The 15,410-nt window shown below is 41.7% G+C and overlaps 3 protein-coding genes and 1 long non-coding RNA gene across 5 annotated transcripts; 2 read left to right on the top strand and 2 right to left on the bottom strand.

Annotated features, from left to right (window-relative positions):
• Nucleotides 1-69: 69 nt before the first annotated feature.
• Nucleotides 70-12,496, top strand: LOC126867807 (WW domain-binding protein 4). The gene is made up of 7 exons (XM_050622771.1): nt 70-388; nt 10,396-10,603; nt 10,720-10,821; nt 10,936-11,010; nt 11,118-11,352; nt 11,513-11,852; nt 11,944-12,496. Coding segments are annotated over exons 1-7 (1,185 nt in total). The 5' UTR covers nt 70-386; the 3' UTR covers nt 12,167-12,496.
• On the bottom strand, nt 312-3,435 carry LOC126867831 (uncharacterized). Of its 2 annotated transcripts, XR_007690423.1 has the most exons (3): nt 2,774-3,435; nt 1,118-1,316; nt 312-681 (listed from the first exon to the last, which is right to left on the bottom strand). It is a non-coding gene; the product is annotated as an uncharacterized LOC126867831 (long non-coding RNA). The 2 variants fall into 2 exon arrangements; XR_007690422.1 differs by lacking the exon at nt 2,774-3,435 and having other exon boundaries at nt 1,118-1,392.
• LOC126867810 (calmodulin-lysine N-methyltransferase) lies at nt 3,639-7,411 on the top strand. The gene is made up of 2 exons (XM_050622776.1): nt 3,639-4,723; nt 5,478-7,411. Exons 1-2 carry the CDS (start codon nt 4,028-4,030, stop codon nt 5,835-5,837), a joined length of 1,056 nt encoding a protein of 351 aa, XP_050478733.1. The 5' UTR covers nt 3,639-4,027; the 3' UTR covers nt 5,838-7,411.
• On the bottom strand, nt 12,360-15,306 carry LOC126867799 (facilitated trehalose transporter Tret1-like). Its single transcript, XM_050622750.1, has 4 exons — nt 14,293-15,306; nt 13,641-14,208; nt 13,349-13,553; nt 12,360-13,274 (listed from the first exon to the last, which is right to left on the bottom strand). The coding sequence occupies exons 1-4, from the start codon at nt 14,354-14,356 to the stop codon at nt 12,639-12,641; spliced, it is 1,473 nt and encodes a 490-aa protein (XP_050478707.1). The 5' UTR covers nt 14,357-15,306; the 3' UTR covers nt 12,360-12,638.
• Between the last annotated feature and the right edge of the window lie 104 nt (nt 15,307-15,410).

Genomic DNA, 15,410 nt, shown 5'->3' on the forward strand with positions numbered 1-15,410 from the left:
GCTAGTTGATCACTTGCTATTTGCGACCTTTCACAGTTGGTACATACTTTACAGTTTACATCGCCTACGCCCTACGCCATCAGCTGTTTCGCTTTTATGTGTTGTTTCATACGGTGATATCGTACGAGTGGTGTTTTCGTTTACTTTTACGTTTACATACACTTTTATATAGGGGAACCTATCTTAGTTTAATGAAAATGTTATACAACGCGAAGGAAACGTTAATGAAGCAAATCAAAATTTAAAAATATTTCGAATAAATGTGCTTAACTTTTTGAGGTTAGATTTTCGAGTGATTAAAAAAAAGACAGTTTTATAGGAACTATTTATTTCATCGTTCATAATCAATGAAGACGCATTAGGAATCCTTCTCCAGGACTTAAAAGATGTAAGTACAGTATTATACAACTTTTTTTGATAGTAAACACATATATATATATTCATTTATATGAATGCTTATATGTACGTATGTACATCGAACATTCTTACATACATTTATTGCTTCTCTTTCTCGCTTTACACTTGTATGTACGTGTACGTATCTTTACGTGAATACATAAAAAATACATATTCAATAAACATCATTGCATCTTGTCATGCCGGACTACTTTTTTCATTATTACACTACACACGTAACTGGTTTCTGATTCGTTTAAAATCCGCATTGCAGTTTCTTCTAACCTAAAAGTTCAATATTTTTAAACAGAACAATAGGCAGTTATAATACTAAGTATTTCGTACTCGTTGTGGAACAGAACAGAACGCGGTAATACGAATAGAAATGTTGGCAATCGTTATGCTGTTGGCAAATTTTTGTGCAATAAGCGTCGATGAAACGAGCACAAGGACAGTTGTGGAAAAATTCAATAGTGCTGATACGTTAGGAGTTTTGATGTAGTAATAAAAATAAAACGGAAAAAGTAGCGAAAAAGATAGGATTTGGTGAGCGAAAAAGAGAGAACCGAGAGAAAGAAGTAAAAGAGAATTTAGCTAGTTTCGAGTTTCGATCAAATTAGACGCAATGCGTCGAGAGGGTCTGCCAGAAGACCACCGCAAGAATACAAAATCACCGTATTGCACTGAGAGGCAAGCACGAAACCATTTCGGTACTTCTTACCTACTTGCTTATTGGCAACCTCGTCGATTCAAATCTGATCGACTCGTATCATATCGTTTCGAATTGTATTGTATCTATCGTACTGTATTGTATCATTCACCGTGCCTCGTTCTTTCAGGAGCTGTTTACTTTTCCGATTCTGTTCGTATTGTCGTCAACCGACTTCCTCTCAGAGAAAAATCGATATTTATCGATATTTCTAGAAATGATTAACTTTCGTTGCTACATTCCGAATGTTTTATATCGAACATCGCATTAAGATGTATTTAAATCAACAGAAATGTTACAAACATCAACATTTTGAACAACTACTTCTTATGCATATAAACGATAATCGATCTCGGTTTCCGAGATATTCGCAAGAAACTGTCGGTACCATCATGGTGAATTCTGCCTATATTGTGCGTGCGCAGCAGCGTATTCATCATTATTGGTTGCCAACCACCTCACGGCACGGCGGTCGGATAAAATAACGCCTAACCTAAATCTAATTTTTATCTTTTGTGTATAGTTTATATAGGTTTGAATTAAATGTCACTTTACCCAGACGTTGCGCCGTGACGCGGCCAACAACCAATAATGACGCATACGCTGTTATGGACGCACAATTATGGGCAGAATTCATTGTAGCGATGCCGATAGTTTTTCGCAAATATCTCGGAAACTAAGTCCAACCGTCGGTTATATTTATAGGAAGAAGCCGTTCAAAATGTCGATTTTTGTAATATATTCGAAAATCATCGAAATCGGAGAGCAGATAGCAGTTCCCTATAGTTTCACCAAATGTCGATTTCCTGAACTCGAAAGTAAATGTAAGGAAAAGATTCGTTTCCGCGTATCTTATTGGTTAATTCGCGTTTTAACGAGGTGCGAGAAAATCTATATGCGTCTTGGCAAACAGAGACTATCAGCTACGCGCTTGAATGAAAGCAGAAGTATCGTTGTCTCCAACTTCTATTCGTGTCAAATAACATAAAGTGAGTAGATTATGTACGAATGGACCAACTCTCTCTCCCTCTATCTGCTACTATCTTTTCTTTCCCCTTCCCTTTCCATCCTTTGCAGTTGCATAAGCGCAATAGGTAGCTACATACACGTGTCGACACACGCAAATTGCCCCGCTACAAAAGATTACCGAAAATACACAAATCGAACTTGTACGTTTATTACAATTTGCGGAATGTGCAAAACGAACCATATTACGGCTGATCTGTACGCGGAATGATGAAAATGACACGATCTCGCTGGATAGAATCGCGTGACAAAAATAATTGCACTATATCACCCTGCAATGCGAGATTACCTTTATCGTCGCATCTTCGTTAGCTAGCATTTTTTCCTCGTTCATCCAACGACCGAGTTTAAATTCAGAATAATCATCTCGACAACGATATTTTCGACAAATAGAAATCGTTTGGTAAGCCGCGTGTAACAGTTGCACTACGGTGTAAAGTATTCTACCGCGTTACGTTTTACGTAATAATGCCGTTAAAAATTCTGTCTCGTTTAAGGCAAATTGGATCGGCCGCAGGCGGACCGATTAAAATCGACCAGACAACTCAAACAGATACCTTGTCGCGCTATTTCAAAGCTCGTCCGAGCCGTGTCCGCTACATATCTATAATTACTAGATACGCTATATAAATACACACATACCTATACACTTTTCTTCGCGAAGCCATGTCTCATCCCCGCATCCTGATAATCCTGTCGATGTTTGTTTATTTTTATGAATCATAGGCACAAGCTAGCGCCGCCACCGCGCTTTGCGGACTAAAAAAGCGAAGCCAACGCGGAGAAAATGAGAGCGCGGTATTGAGAAAAATGTTTTGACTTTGGCCGTAAAGTTTCATTGGTAAAAGTTTAAGAGAATAATCGCCTGGACGCGAGATAAAAGATTCGAGGGACACAGCCTCTCGTATCGTGTAAGATCTCTTCTCACGATATCATCGTATATTTGCCAGTTTTCCGGGATAGCGCCACGAATAGCGCCACGTTTGTCGTAACCTCGATACGTTGTCGGGACAGAGTGGCAGAGCATCGGCGAACTCACGGCGCCGCCCGATTTTCAAACTTTATTCTACGCGTTACTAGTTGGCTGGTTGGATCGTTTCGAGTCCGGGCTACTATCCTTAAAAGAGGCAAAGATCGAAATTTTCGGAAATAGACGATATCTCCGTAGCGTTAGTTAATTTCAAGTAGAAAGCTAGTCTTCTCTAGTTTTATTTCTACTTTTTCTTCTCCTACGAAAGGGGATCGAGCAAGCGAGCGACAGAGACAGAGACAGAGACGGGGATAGAAAAAGTAGAAACGAAGGGAGAAGGAAGAACGAACGCGAAGAGGAGAAAAGAGACGCAGTGAATCAAAGCGAGAATGGGTCAGAGAGAGGTGTCGGGGGAGCAATGCGGCTGGGGTGTGAGGGAGGAGAGGGCAAAGGGACGGGGTGTATCGGAGGGTGAAGTTGCGCGGAGTGGAAAGCGGATAAAAGAGACGGGAGGATGCGCGCAGGCGTGAAACGGACGCGGTGAACGCTCGGCATCCGCGTGGCGCGAGTTAGAAGTTGGCTTCGCGCTTTTAGTCTCAGCTCGTGTCCCTTGTCTCGTTCATCCTCGTTCACCCGTCTTCGTAGAGGAACGAAGAACCAAGAGTCGTTGCCGAGACATCGAATTCGTCCCGACCGAGTCTCGAGTCGTCGAACTTGCAAAGGCAAGGGGAAAGCAAAGAAAAGGAAAAGAAGTTAAAAGAGAAAGAAAAAAGAAAAGGAAAGAAATGCATGGCGTTACGATGAAGCATGTCGATGATCCGGTCGGCGTTGACCGTTCACATGTTTCGATGTTTGGTACGAAACGCGTCCTTTCGTAGCATCGGAAGAGCACATTTCGATGGAAAGCGCGACCGGAAAAAGAGAAAATGTCCGAGAAGTGTACAATCGGCGAGCCGCAGATACAAAAAGTGGGACATGACGGCATTCTCGAAGACAAAATAGGGAAAAAGAAAAGTACCGCGCAACGACGATGGCGCATCCTCGCTAAGGCGCTGATCGGCCCCCAGGAACCAATTTCGGTGGACACGAAGGACGAGATCTCGGTTCGCCGTTTCACCAGTTTCGACTTGTTAAGAGTGGACCGCATGGAGAGCAGTGCCGCGGATCCAGATTCCGCAGTTTGGTACGAATATTCGACGGTTTTAGAGAACAAGCTGTTTACCGTAGAGATCCGTCGATTAAACAAGAATTTTACGGCGAACGAATTGATCGGCTTCAACAATACCGGCAACATCTGCGTCTGGCCGTCGGAGGAATGTTTGGCATACTATTTGTTGAAAAACCGACAGCTGTGTCGAAACAGAAAAGTCCTCGAACTCGGCGGCGGTATGAGCTGTCTGGCAGGGGTGATCGTCGCCAAGTACTGCGATCCGAAGGAAATCGCACTGACAGATGGCAACGTGACCAGCGTGAACAACGTACGACGTATCATATTTAGGAACGGTATGACCGATTTCGTGGATTGCGGCGTGGTTCAATGGGCCAAAGCGGCCAGGGCGATCAGGGCAGCCAGATCGGTCAGGGCGTTCGCACACCCGCACCCCAACGGCCTTCGAGTCAAGGTGAATTCTTCTTCTCGCGTCTATTACGCGTCTCGTCTTGCTCACGCGCGCGCCCCTCTATCGTTTCGTGCACCTCCTCGTAGAGTAGAGCGACGATGATAGGGAAGCAGCAACTATTCCGTACACGATGGGAACACGCGGTGCTCGTTACATACGCCACGCGGTAGCCCCGCTAACCTAACGCACCGCATCGCGCGCGAGCTTTCCAGCGTTCGTCCTTTCTCGAGCTTTTCCATCAACGAGAATCGCGCGTGCGCGCTTTTCTCTAGCACGATGCTACGGACAAATTCCAGTTGGTCTGCCGCGACCCTTTATGCTTGAGTTTTCTCTCGTTCTTGACCGATCGCGATCCGTTTTTGTTCCTTCGAGAATCGCGAAAACGTTTACCCTTTGAACGAGATGAGCTCGCGATTTCCTCGATACGTTACGCCAATTGTACCTCCGAGTCGACGATTACAAAAATTATCGCCACTACGTAATTCGTTCGATCCACAACGAACACGACGACCACAATGTCTCGTTCGCTGCCGCACCAATTACATTTTTCCTGCATCTCGTACCGCATCAATCGTTTGCTCGATCGATCGGTGTTCCCGTGTCATCGTGATTGAGATCATCGTTGTCGTCGTCGTCGTCGCCGTCCTTGCTGATTAAAGCCGCAAAGTGCAACGGAATTTTCACTCGTCGTTCGATCGAAGCTGTTCGAGCGTTCGGTAAAAGCTTGGGAATTTCTGAATTGAATTTTTACCGGTAGAGCTGGACTGGCGGCGCCAAGGATGTTGCAAAATTTACGGGAAAGCTATACGACGTGATCCTGTGCGCGGACTGTCTCTTCTTCGACGAGGCTCGGTCAGACTTGGTGGAAACGATCTACGGTTGGCTGGCAAACGACGGCGTCGCCTTGGTGATGGCGCCAAGACGAGGATCTACTTTCGAGCAATTCACCGAAGCAGCGGTAAAACGAGGTTTCGTCGCGCGGCGAATAGACCGTTACGATGGAATGATTTGGTCGAGGCATCTGGAGCTGTTGGAGCACAGCCAGGAGTATTGTCCAGACCTCCATTATCCGATCCTTTTGGAGCTGACCAAGCAAAAGAAAACGTCACCCGGATGATACGTGTCGATGGTCGAGCAGCTCGCCAACAAGATCACCATCCACATCCACATCTAGATTCAAAGAGTTCCTCCCTGGCCCATTTTATCTCGATTCCGGGCCATTCCCTTATACCATTCCGTTACTACCCGACTAGTTTAGCTTTTCCACCCGATCGATTTTTACCTCTTTTTCTCTCCTTTTTCCTCTATGCAGTCTTCTCTCGAATAGGCAATCGAATATTTTTCGCCATTCATATCCGTTCTTCGAATATACCTAATATCATAAGTAGCTACCAATTTAAAGCAACTACGAACGTGAAATCGTACTATCGAGTATAATCGAATCGTTCGAAAACGCATTCGATGAAACGTTAACCGATATACATACGTGGTTCTACTATTGATCGATAGTTACGGTTAAAGATTGCTTTTCCATTACACGATACGCGTTACCCGAACGAGTTGTAAACGATAGTATTTCAAGTACCTGATGTTAGACTGATAGAAGCGAAAAATGGCAATGGCGATTCTCGTAAGTGCACTGGGACGGTTTATCGCTGCGAGAATAGAAAAGAAATTGGCATTCGTACGTATCTAGCGTGGATTATAGAAACAGTCGTGCGATTGTACGATAAAGGAAACGTAAAGAAAAGGACACGGTAAAGGCGTATACGGTAACACGTATACACGGTTTATCCGATAACGCTGGTTTCGTTCCTCCCCTCGTTAGACTTTAAGAAATCAATTTTTCCTAAAAACGGCACACGTTTGTCGGTGTTTGAAGAAATTTCGAGTTTTCTTTCATATATCAACGCTGTCATGACAGCAACGGTCGGCGTACGAGCAGATCGAAGCTAACGACCAACGTCAATCGCTATCGTAAATCTTCTTCGCGAATGCTTTTTGCCGTTTATATGCCACCTTTTCGATCTAGCTTTCAATCGAGGGTCCAAAACGATCTTTCTACGAGATAAAGACGAAAGACTTTTTTACATGTAGCCGTATGTATATACGTACTATGGATCCGTATATCGTTGCGCGTTTCAGCAGCTCTTTAAGTTCGATTAATTTTTTTTTTTTTTTTTTTTTTTTTTTTTAAATAAACGATCCAAAAACAAACGAACTTTCGAATTAATCCAGCGATGCGGTATACGTACAAAGTGTATATACATCGCGGTAAATGCCAATTCGAAATACGCATAAATATTTATTCGTTCGTATCGATCGAACGAAAATGATTTTTCTGAAATATCTGAAATCCTGATGATTACCAAGTATAGCACAATTTCCTCCCTTTCCTTTTTCCTCCTTCTCTTCGTTCCTTTCCTGCTTTATCCTCCTTTTATCTATATATTTTCTTTCACCTTTTCCCTTACAAACGAGTTGCAGCGCAGACCGAACAATTACTACAAAGGACCAACCTAGTTCAGCATAGTCAAAGCTACCAAATTTCCATTCTTGCGTACTTATCTGTATCATTACGGAGATAACGACGAGTATTTGTACGTACGTGCGTATGTGAGTATAGATGTATGTGTGTCAGATATGTAAGGAAATTATTACAAATAAAATATTTTCACTTATTCCTTTGAATATGGCGTTTTGCGATCGATCCCAACCGTCTAGCAGTTTTTCGACTACAACTAGTGCTAGCCAGGTGCTCTCGCACAATTTCACTTTCCTGTCAAACGACAGAGAACGTCAAACGGCGTTCTGCAATCTACACGTGCTGTCTTTTCATCGATTTTATACCTATACTTTTCTACGATATTTTTCTTTTGCTCTCCGTCTCGCGTTATCGTCATTTTCCTCGTCTTTTCTTTTTTTCTTTCTCTCGTTCTTTCTTATTTGCACGATATATTTCCGATTCATACGATCGATCGTTAATCGACTAATAATTATGTAGTACGATCATTATAATTCGTGCAGATTATTTTTAGCTTTCTGTTGAAAGGTTTGGGTAGAAAGTACGTTCATCGTATCCGTTTACATATTTATTATTAGTACTTGGTAGATGTTTACCGACCTTCCCCTATATAGAACTACAATGCAATGCAATCATGTATGGCGTTCTCATCGATTGAAAAAAAACGCTCTGCCTGTGCTATTATTAATCGCCGTTAGTAATCACTGTTTGTTGTATGGAACAAAAGTGATGTAATCAAGTTCCGCAAATTTATCGATAGAATCGCCGTTCGAAATTCCGATGCATCTCATTGACAAGTAAAATCGACGTCGAATCGTTCGAAAGCTGTATCGAACCTGCCAACTGAACTACCGAATTCTAACGTAACCGGTTTGTCACTGTTTCATAGTTGTGTTATCGTTGTCCATGAAACTCACGTGGACCGGTGCATCCTCCTTCGGATTTTCCGTATTTGCCCGCCACTCGAAGAAAATAAATGCACGGATATTCGTAGATCATCTTTTTACGTTAATCGATGGACAATCAGAGCGAAATTATTCAACTGTTAGGCATCGTAAGCAGTTCTCCTGCTTTCCAATCGTAGCTGCCTTCCAGCCACTGATAAACAAACGCATTGATCGAATCGAACGACTCAAATAGAATTTATCGAATATTGGTGCATGGAGACTCGCAAGAAGAAAGAGAGAAACAGAGAGCGCGCAAATGCGACAGTAAAGAGCCATAATAGGATGTTGCTTGCGCTTCGTAGATAGGACTACTCGAAACAGGCCACATGGAATAACGGTGAAACAACAGATAAAGATTTTCCCTACTTGCGTGTATATTTAGAGCGAGTGGAATTGGAACGGTTGGTCGTTTATCAGAATTTTCATATCGCGTACCTGTTCCATCGTTAATGAGAATGACATGGCTGCTGTATGCATTCATCTAACGCGTATATTGATTTCCAGCATTGGGCTCGTTATAAATTGTATAGGTTCTCGCGAATGTTGGTGTTCTCTGGTAAAAGATATTCGTCGTGATAAACGACACCATGTGTTTTATTCGTTATTCGTATTAGTTAATCGTGAACAGTGGCAAAAAAAGACGAACAAGCCACGAAGTAACGACATTGATATTGCACGCGGTTTATAAGACGCGTCTTTTAAACGTTGAAACACGTATACAACCCCCCAAGATAAAATTAGAACAAACCACGAACCTTTTTTCCGCTCGAGCGTAGACCTATAAAACGATGTAACAAACCCGGTTCGGAACGGCGCCATATATTTTCAAATCATTTGGCCGTCGAAATTCTCTTTTAAACAATTCCAGGCAAATTCTCGTTCCGACAATCTAATAACGTAACGATAATGTCTGTAAGCTTTGAGGGAAAGGCTTTGGACGGCCGAACATGTAATACTTATGAACGAATAAATACGATCGCGTTCCATCCTGTACCATCTCTCCTGTCTAAAAATAAATCGTTGCGTAAAATTAAGGGCGTGCCTGATGGGTACATCGTGGTGGTCGTGGTCGTGATCGTGATCGTCGTCGTGGTCGTCTCGTCGTCGTTGGTCGTCGGGGAAATTACATTTCATAGGTGCCAATTGTTTTTGGCTGGCCGCTACTCGAAATTTATCAAAGATTTTTCTGACTCGCAACAAGCTAGTTTCGCAAGCTAATTCTCCGTTTGAGCAACTTCATCCTACGTCCTACGGATGGTCATACGATTGGACGATTGCTTAAAACGAATCTCTGTTTCCCTCTGTCAGCATCGTTTCAAGATGTGTACGATCATTCTCGAAAAAATTCCACCCGCTTTGGATATAAACGCCTATCTTGATCAAACACTCATGCCAAAAAGTAAGCACGGAAATATACCCTGGTGTTGGCCGATTACAAGAACGGCATCGTGGCTGACGGTTCTATTCGCGTGCTATACGTTCGACTGGCGAGGATGCTGGTGGATTTCGAGCCTCGAACAATTTTGCCCTCGCCCTCGCTGCGAACAACTACGTACACCGAACGTCCTATCGAGCCTCTACCGAGCGCACTTCCGTTCCGTTAAAAATCGAGAAATCAGCAGGAAAAAGGTCGTCGATTATAGATAGATAAAGTTGTTGCCACGTGTACTATGAAACAGAACGTGTTTAATAGTCGTAATGTTGCGACAGAGAATTGCGGAAAGTACGAACGATGCACCTAACACAAAGATACCGGGGTACCAATTGGCTCCTAGACGATTAGCTAGTTGGCCAACCTTAATCTTCCCGCTACTTATTTATAGGCTTGTGTTACTATTAATACACGCTCTATTATTGTCATAACGTGGCATTGTTGAAGGAATTGCGATTTGTTCGATGGACGACTAGCGAAAATAAAAAGGTCGAGTGTTATCGCAGACAAAACGCGTTCAAACGAACGAACGCGATCATCCGATCATGTAAATTTCAGTAATTCCCAAAGCTACGACATGATTGTCTAATTGCCAACTAATTTCCAACGAACGTTATTAATCTCTCGTTTCTTTTTCCTCTTCTTTCTTTCTTCCTCGATAATTTGTCTTGCCGCAAGAGTAATCCAGATTGTCCTATTGGAACATCGTGTATGATACGCGAAAAGAAAAGGGAAGAAAAATACGGAGGAGTTGTATTAAATTTTGTTCCAGGGCGGACTATTGGAAGTCTCAAGGCCGTAAATTTTGTGACTTCTGTAAATGTTGGATTGCTGACAATAAACCTAGTATCGATTTTCACGAAGGCGGTAAGAAGCACAAGGAGAATGTTAGCAAACGACTTAAGGAAATCCACAAGAACAGTGCAAAGCAGGCGAAGCAGAACAAGAAAATCGAAGGCGATATTAAGAAAATGGAGAACGTACGTTCTTTTTATTTGTTAGATGTGCGCGCTGTTAATGAAATAAAAAATGTGCAAGGTATTATTCAACGAGCATTTGAGATAGTTCATTGTTTCTCTTTGTTTCTCGCATTTAGGCAGCTATGGCCGCATACTTGAAGGATGTAGAAAACAATACGAGAGATATGACCGCGGACAGAATCATCAAAGAGAAATTCAATCGGTTAGAAACAAAAGACGTGAGTATTTGACATTACCTATATTAATGAACGCATTGCATTAGTGGAATCTTTCGTCATCTTAATTCGTTTTTGACAAAAGGAAAAAGAAAGGAGAAAATGCATACATTGCAGGTGCCGTTGAATTTCAATCGTGTAGCGACAGCCACTACGGAAACACAGTTTAAGTTTAAAGGTGAAAATCAACAGGTGGGAATTCAAATACCAATCGATCGTTCTATCCTGAACAACCTCTTTAACCTACTCATCCGTGAAAGCTTTCGACAACTATAACAACAGACATTGTAACATTTCAGTTTTCTCAGGAAGTCGATCCATGCGATCCAATTCTTTCGAGACATACAACGCAACAATCGAAATCTCAACAAAGAGGCGATAATAGGAACCAAGGGAAAAGCAGAATAGGAAAGGGAAAAGGAAAAGGGAAAAGAATCGTGGAAGACGAGCGTCCTGCGAAACCTGTTCAAAAACTTTGGTACGAAGCTCTCAGTCCCGAAGGATACACATATTACTGGCACATCGAAAGCAACGGTGAGTACATATTATATCCGTGTATGTATGTATATCAATTTCGAACTTTTTTCTACTTCGTTCTTTTCCTCTTTTCCCTTCTTTTTCTTCTTTCTTACTTTTCGCATAATTCTCCGCTTCTGTTAATTATAGTTCTCTTGGTATACATTTTATACGCTAGAATCCGTTTGGGATCCACCAGAGGAAGGATACATGACGTTCGCGGAACAAGAAGAAGAAGCAAAGGAACAAGCGCTTCAAGAGGAATTATTAAAACAACTGGAGAAGGAAGAAGCGATCGCAAATGCGGACATCCTCGAAGAGAAACGGGCCAATGCCGAGAGGCAAAAGTTGAAGGAACTGAGAAAGGTACCCGGTACCCAATCACAACTAGGAACAAATGAAAATACAGCAGAGAAAACGGAAACCGGAACCGAAGAGGAAAGCCGACCGTATAGGCGAGACTATAGCATTCCGCTAAAATCGCATCCATATGGACCTTGGCAAACTGTTCAAAAGATGTAAGTATCGTTCTGAAATAACACACGCATACAAAACAGAAAGAGGATAAAAGGAAAAAATAAAACAACGTTCGAACATGTTCCGTTTCAGCGAAACGAAACCGGTGGATTTTCAGTTGCCACAGCAAAAGCAACTGCAACTACAATTACCCGTCTTCGAGAAAACAGAACCGACGTCGGTGCAAAGAACTTTCAGAGAAAAAGTTATCACGCAAATCGACGTAGCTGACAGTGACGATGATGGACAACCAACTAAATTTAAGAAACGAAAAGTTGGTAATAGAAATGTACGACAGAGATTAACCGATGACTGATAATAATCGTGCCAATGATTAACGTGTATTTGCTCGAATGTTACACGTTATACTCATTTTAATCGCACGAACATATCATTCTTATGTTCTTTAGAAATTACACCGTTCATTTAGCATAAATTATCCCAAGAACTCAATGATTCTATTATTTTCTTACGACTTGTAGATTCTTACTAGAGAAATACAAACAAGATCCAAATAAGATCGTTATATTTTAGGCATGTTTAAAAACAAATATCACATGTATGAAATGATAATATACGATGAAATATCTTTTTCATCGGTAGTTTATGTAACACAAGTTACATAAAAGACGGCAATTTCTCTTCATTCAATTGATTTTTTGTTTCCTTTTCTGTTTCCTTTCCCGCTACACACCATACGAATGTGTTTACTATACGATCAGGTACTTTGACAAAATCTAATATCTCGTCCGACTGACGAATGGTGAAAAGCGTTATTTACAATGTTCTCAAATTAGTTCAGGTAGCGGTGCACTTCTTTTAGCAATTTCATTTGACGAAACATATTGTTTATTGTCTAACGCGTAAAAAATACCGTTAAGTCGATCCAAAATTACTTGACGAGGTTGCCCCTTCGTTTCTGGGATAAGAATAAAAATGAACGCGAAAGTAGTCGCGCAAAAGATCCCGAACAGAAAGAAACAGCCGTGCATACCTAACAATGCGAGTACACTTGGAAACAACTTAACGACAACGAACGCCATGCCCCAAGTGGTAAACATCCCGAGAGTTACTATGGAACTCGCAACATCTCTGCTAAGTATTTCCGAAGAGATCACGTATGGACCTGGTCCCATACCTAAACCGTATGCGATCATATAAACGGACAAGGCTACTATTGAAATCCAACTGAACTGGCTAACATCGTATCCAAGAGTTTGCAGGTAACAGAACACTCCGAGCACAAAGTGACATGTGCCCATCCCTAAACAGGAGGTTAAAAGCAACGGTCTTCTACCAACTCTTTCCACCAACGTGGTAGATAAGCACGAGCCGAACACTTGAATCAGGCCCACGATAATTGCCGAACTGTTTGGTGACAGTGAACTTCCTGATATCCTAAATATCGTTTCTGTATAGCTTATCTACGGAAAAGAAAAGGAACATGTCAATATAAAAAAGCTGACCGACGTATACAGTCGTGCGAATGTTTTCTTACCATAACAAATATCCCGACAAGTTGTTGTCCACCGAATAGCCCCAGTGTAATGAACAATCCTTTGATCGTTGCTTGGTCTCGAAACATCTCTGACAGCTTGTTCGTCGGTCGTCCCGGAACGTCCAACTCTTTCGCTTCTTCCTGTAAACGCAACATTTCTCGCTCCATCGTCGGCTTGTGTCCGCCTCTCAACCATGTTAGACTCCTACAGGAAATACGAAAAAGAACGTCGCGCCAAAATTGTAAACATTGCGCGTGTTCGTTTGATCGCGAAAAAATTGCCCACGCTTACCTAGCCGCTTCGTTGATTCGATTGCATCGCAACAAATACACAGGCGATTCCGGTACGAAAGGAAACAGCACGATGTACAATAAAGGTAATACGAGCATTATGATCGAGAATAACCGATATGAGAGCACAGCTCCAAGTATATAGCCAAGAAGAATGCCGCCATTCAACAAGAATACCAGTAGGCTACCTAACATTCCGCGTATTCCATCGCTCGCGATTTCAGACACGTACAGCGGTACCAAAAACAATGCCATCCCACCAGATATACCCGCAAAGAAACGCGCGATAAATAAGTACGTTTGTTGCGTCGCGATGATAGTAAACAACCAATTGGAACAAAGTGCGAAAGCCATCAAATAACCGGTCATCTTACGCCCGAATCTATTTGCTATCGTGCCGACTATCAAACTCGTTAAAGCAGCTGTAATGCATGTGATGCCGGTCAACCAGGATGCTGCTTCGTCCGTCATCGGCTCGTTACCAACCGGCGGATTCTCACTTTGTAGTTGCGGTATCGTTGGCGATTGCCAACCTATCATTGTTCCAAGCGACAGAGATGAGATGTTTGCTAGAAAAGAACACGTTATTACTTCTAGTTCTCTCTATTGTAAACTATGCCTACCTTCACTCCTATCTATTCGACGATACTCACCGATTAGCGCAACGACAAGTTGTCGAAATCTCCCTGGCTCGCCTATCTTACTCCCCTTCACCATTGTTTCCCTTATAACTTCCTTTTTTTTTTTTTTTTTATCTATCTCACCCTACCTTTTTCTCGCCCGATTCCCCTATTGCAATTCTTCTTTATCCCAAAACAAAATACGTACTCTCCTGTCTGTCTGTCTGTCTGTCTGTGTGCTCACCCACCTGCCCGTTCAAAATCCTTAGTACTGGAGAACTTTTCTATTCCTAATAAACGGTTTTCTTTCCCTGTACGTTAACGCAGTCTTTCTGCCGCCAAAACTTCGGTACTTTGTTCAATTTATACCGATCGGTAATCGTTTCATTACCGAACTCGAATAAGTCAAATATAGTTCTCTTATCTTCTATTTCGCCTAGCTCCCTTATTCTGTGTGTACTCGACAAACAATCACGTATTTGTCATAATCACTTTCCCCGCCATCCTTTTTTACTTTTCCATTCTTATTTTCCGCAAATTTAAATTCAATTCTTATAACAATATAAATTCTCTTCCTTATATCTGTTCTTTGTTTTAATATTAAACATGAACTTTAATAGTTGTTACAAGCTTACGAAAAATATTTTCAATTCTGCAAATAAAATCGTTTCATTATCGTCACCTCAACATAATTAAACATTCCGCTATGATTTACTGCTAGTTCTATGTTACCGGCTCTTAACTCGGGGTTAATTTACGATCTCCTACCAGTATCTTCAAGCGAAGGGTTTTAAATTAATTCATATACTCCCATGTACATATCAATTTTCCGTGCATAATTCCACGTAATTCGTCATGCGACAATACCATGATAATATCACAAATAACTATATAAGTACTTATGTTATATATTGCAATTTTACAATGATAAGTAGAATTCCACTAATTAGAGCGATTATTTGATAAAATAAAAGAACTGTTCATGGCAAATTTCTTAATCATTGCCTAGGCAGATTCGTCCGTCTACAAGCAGCACCTACCGCATCAATCATGCTGGTGCAATTAACTCTTTCTTTATCAACTACAGTTATAACTTTATGTTTCTATCATCTTGCTTTTAGAATATTGGATGGACAAATAGATCATTTTTA

This window comes from Bombus huntii, chromosome 7, assembly GCF_024542735.1.
Source record: "Bombus huntii isolate Logan2020A chromosome 7, iyBomHunt1.1, whole genome shotgun sequence".
Taxonomy (NCBI): domain Eukaryota; kingdom Metazoa; phylum Arthropoda; class Insecta; order Hymenoptera; family Apidae; genus Bombus; species Bombus huntii.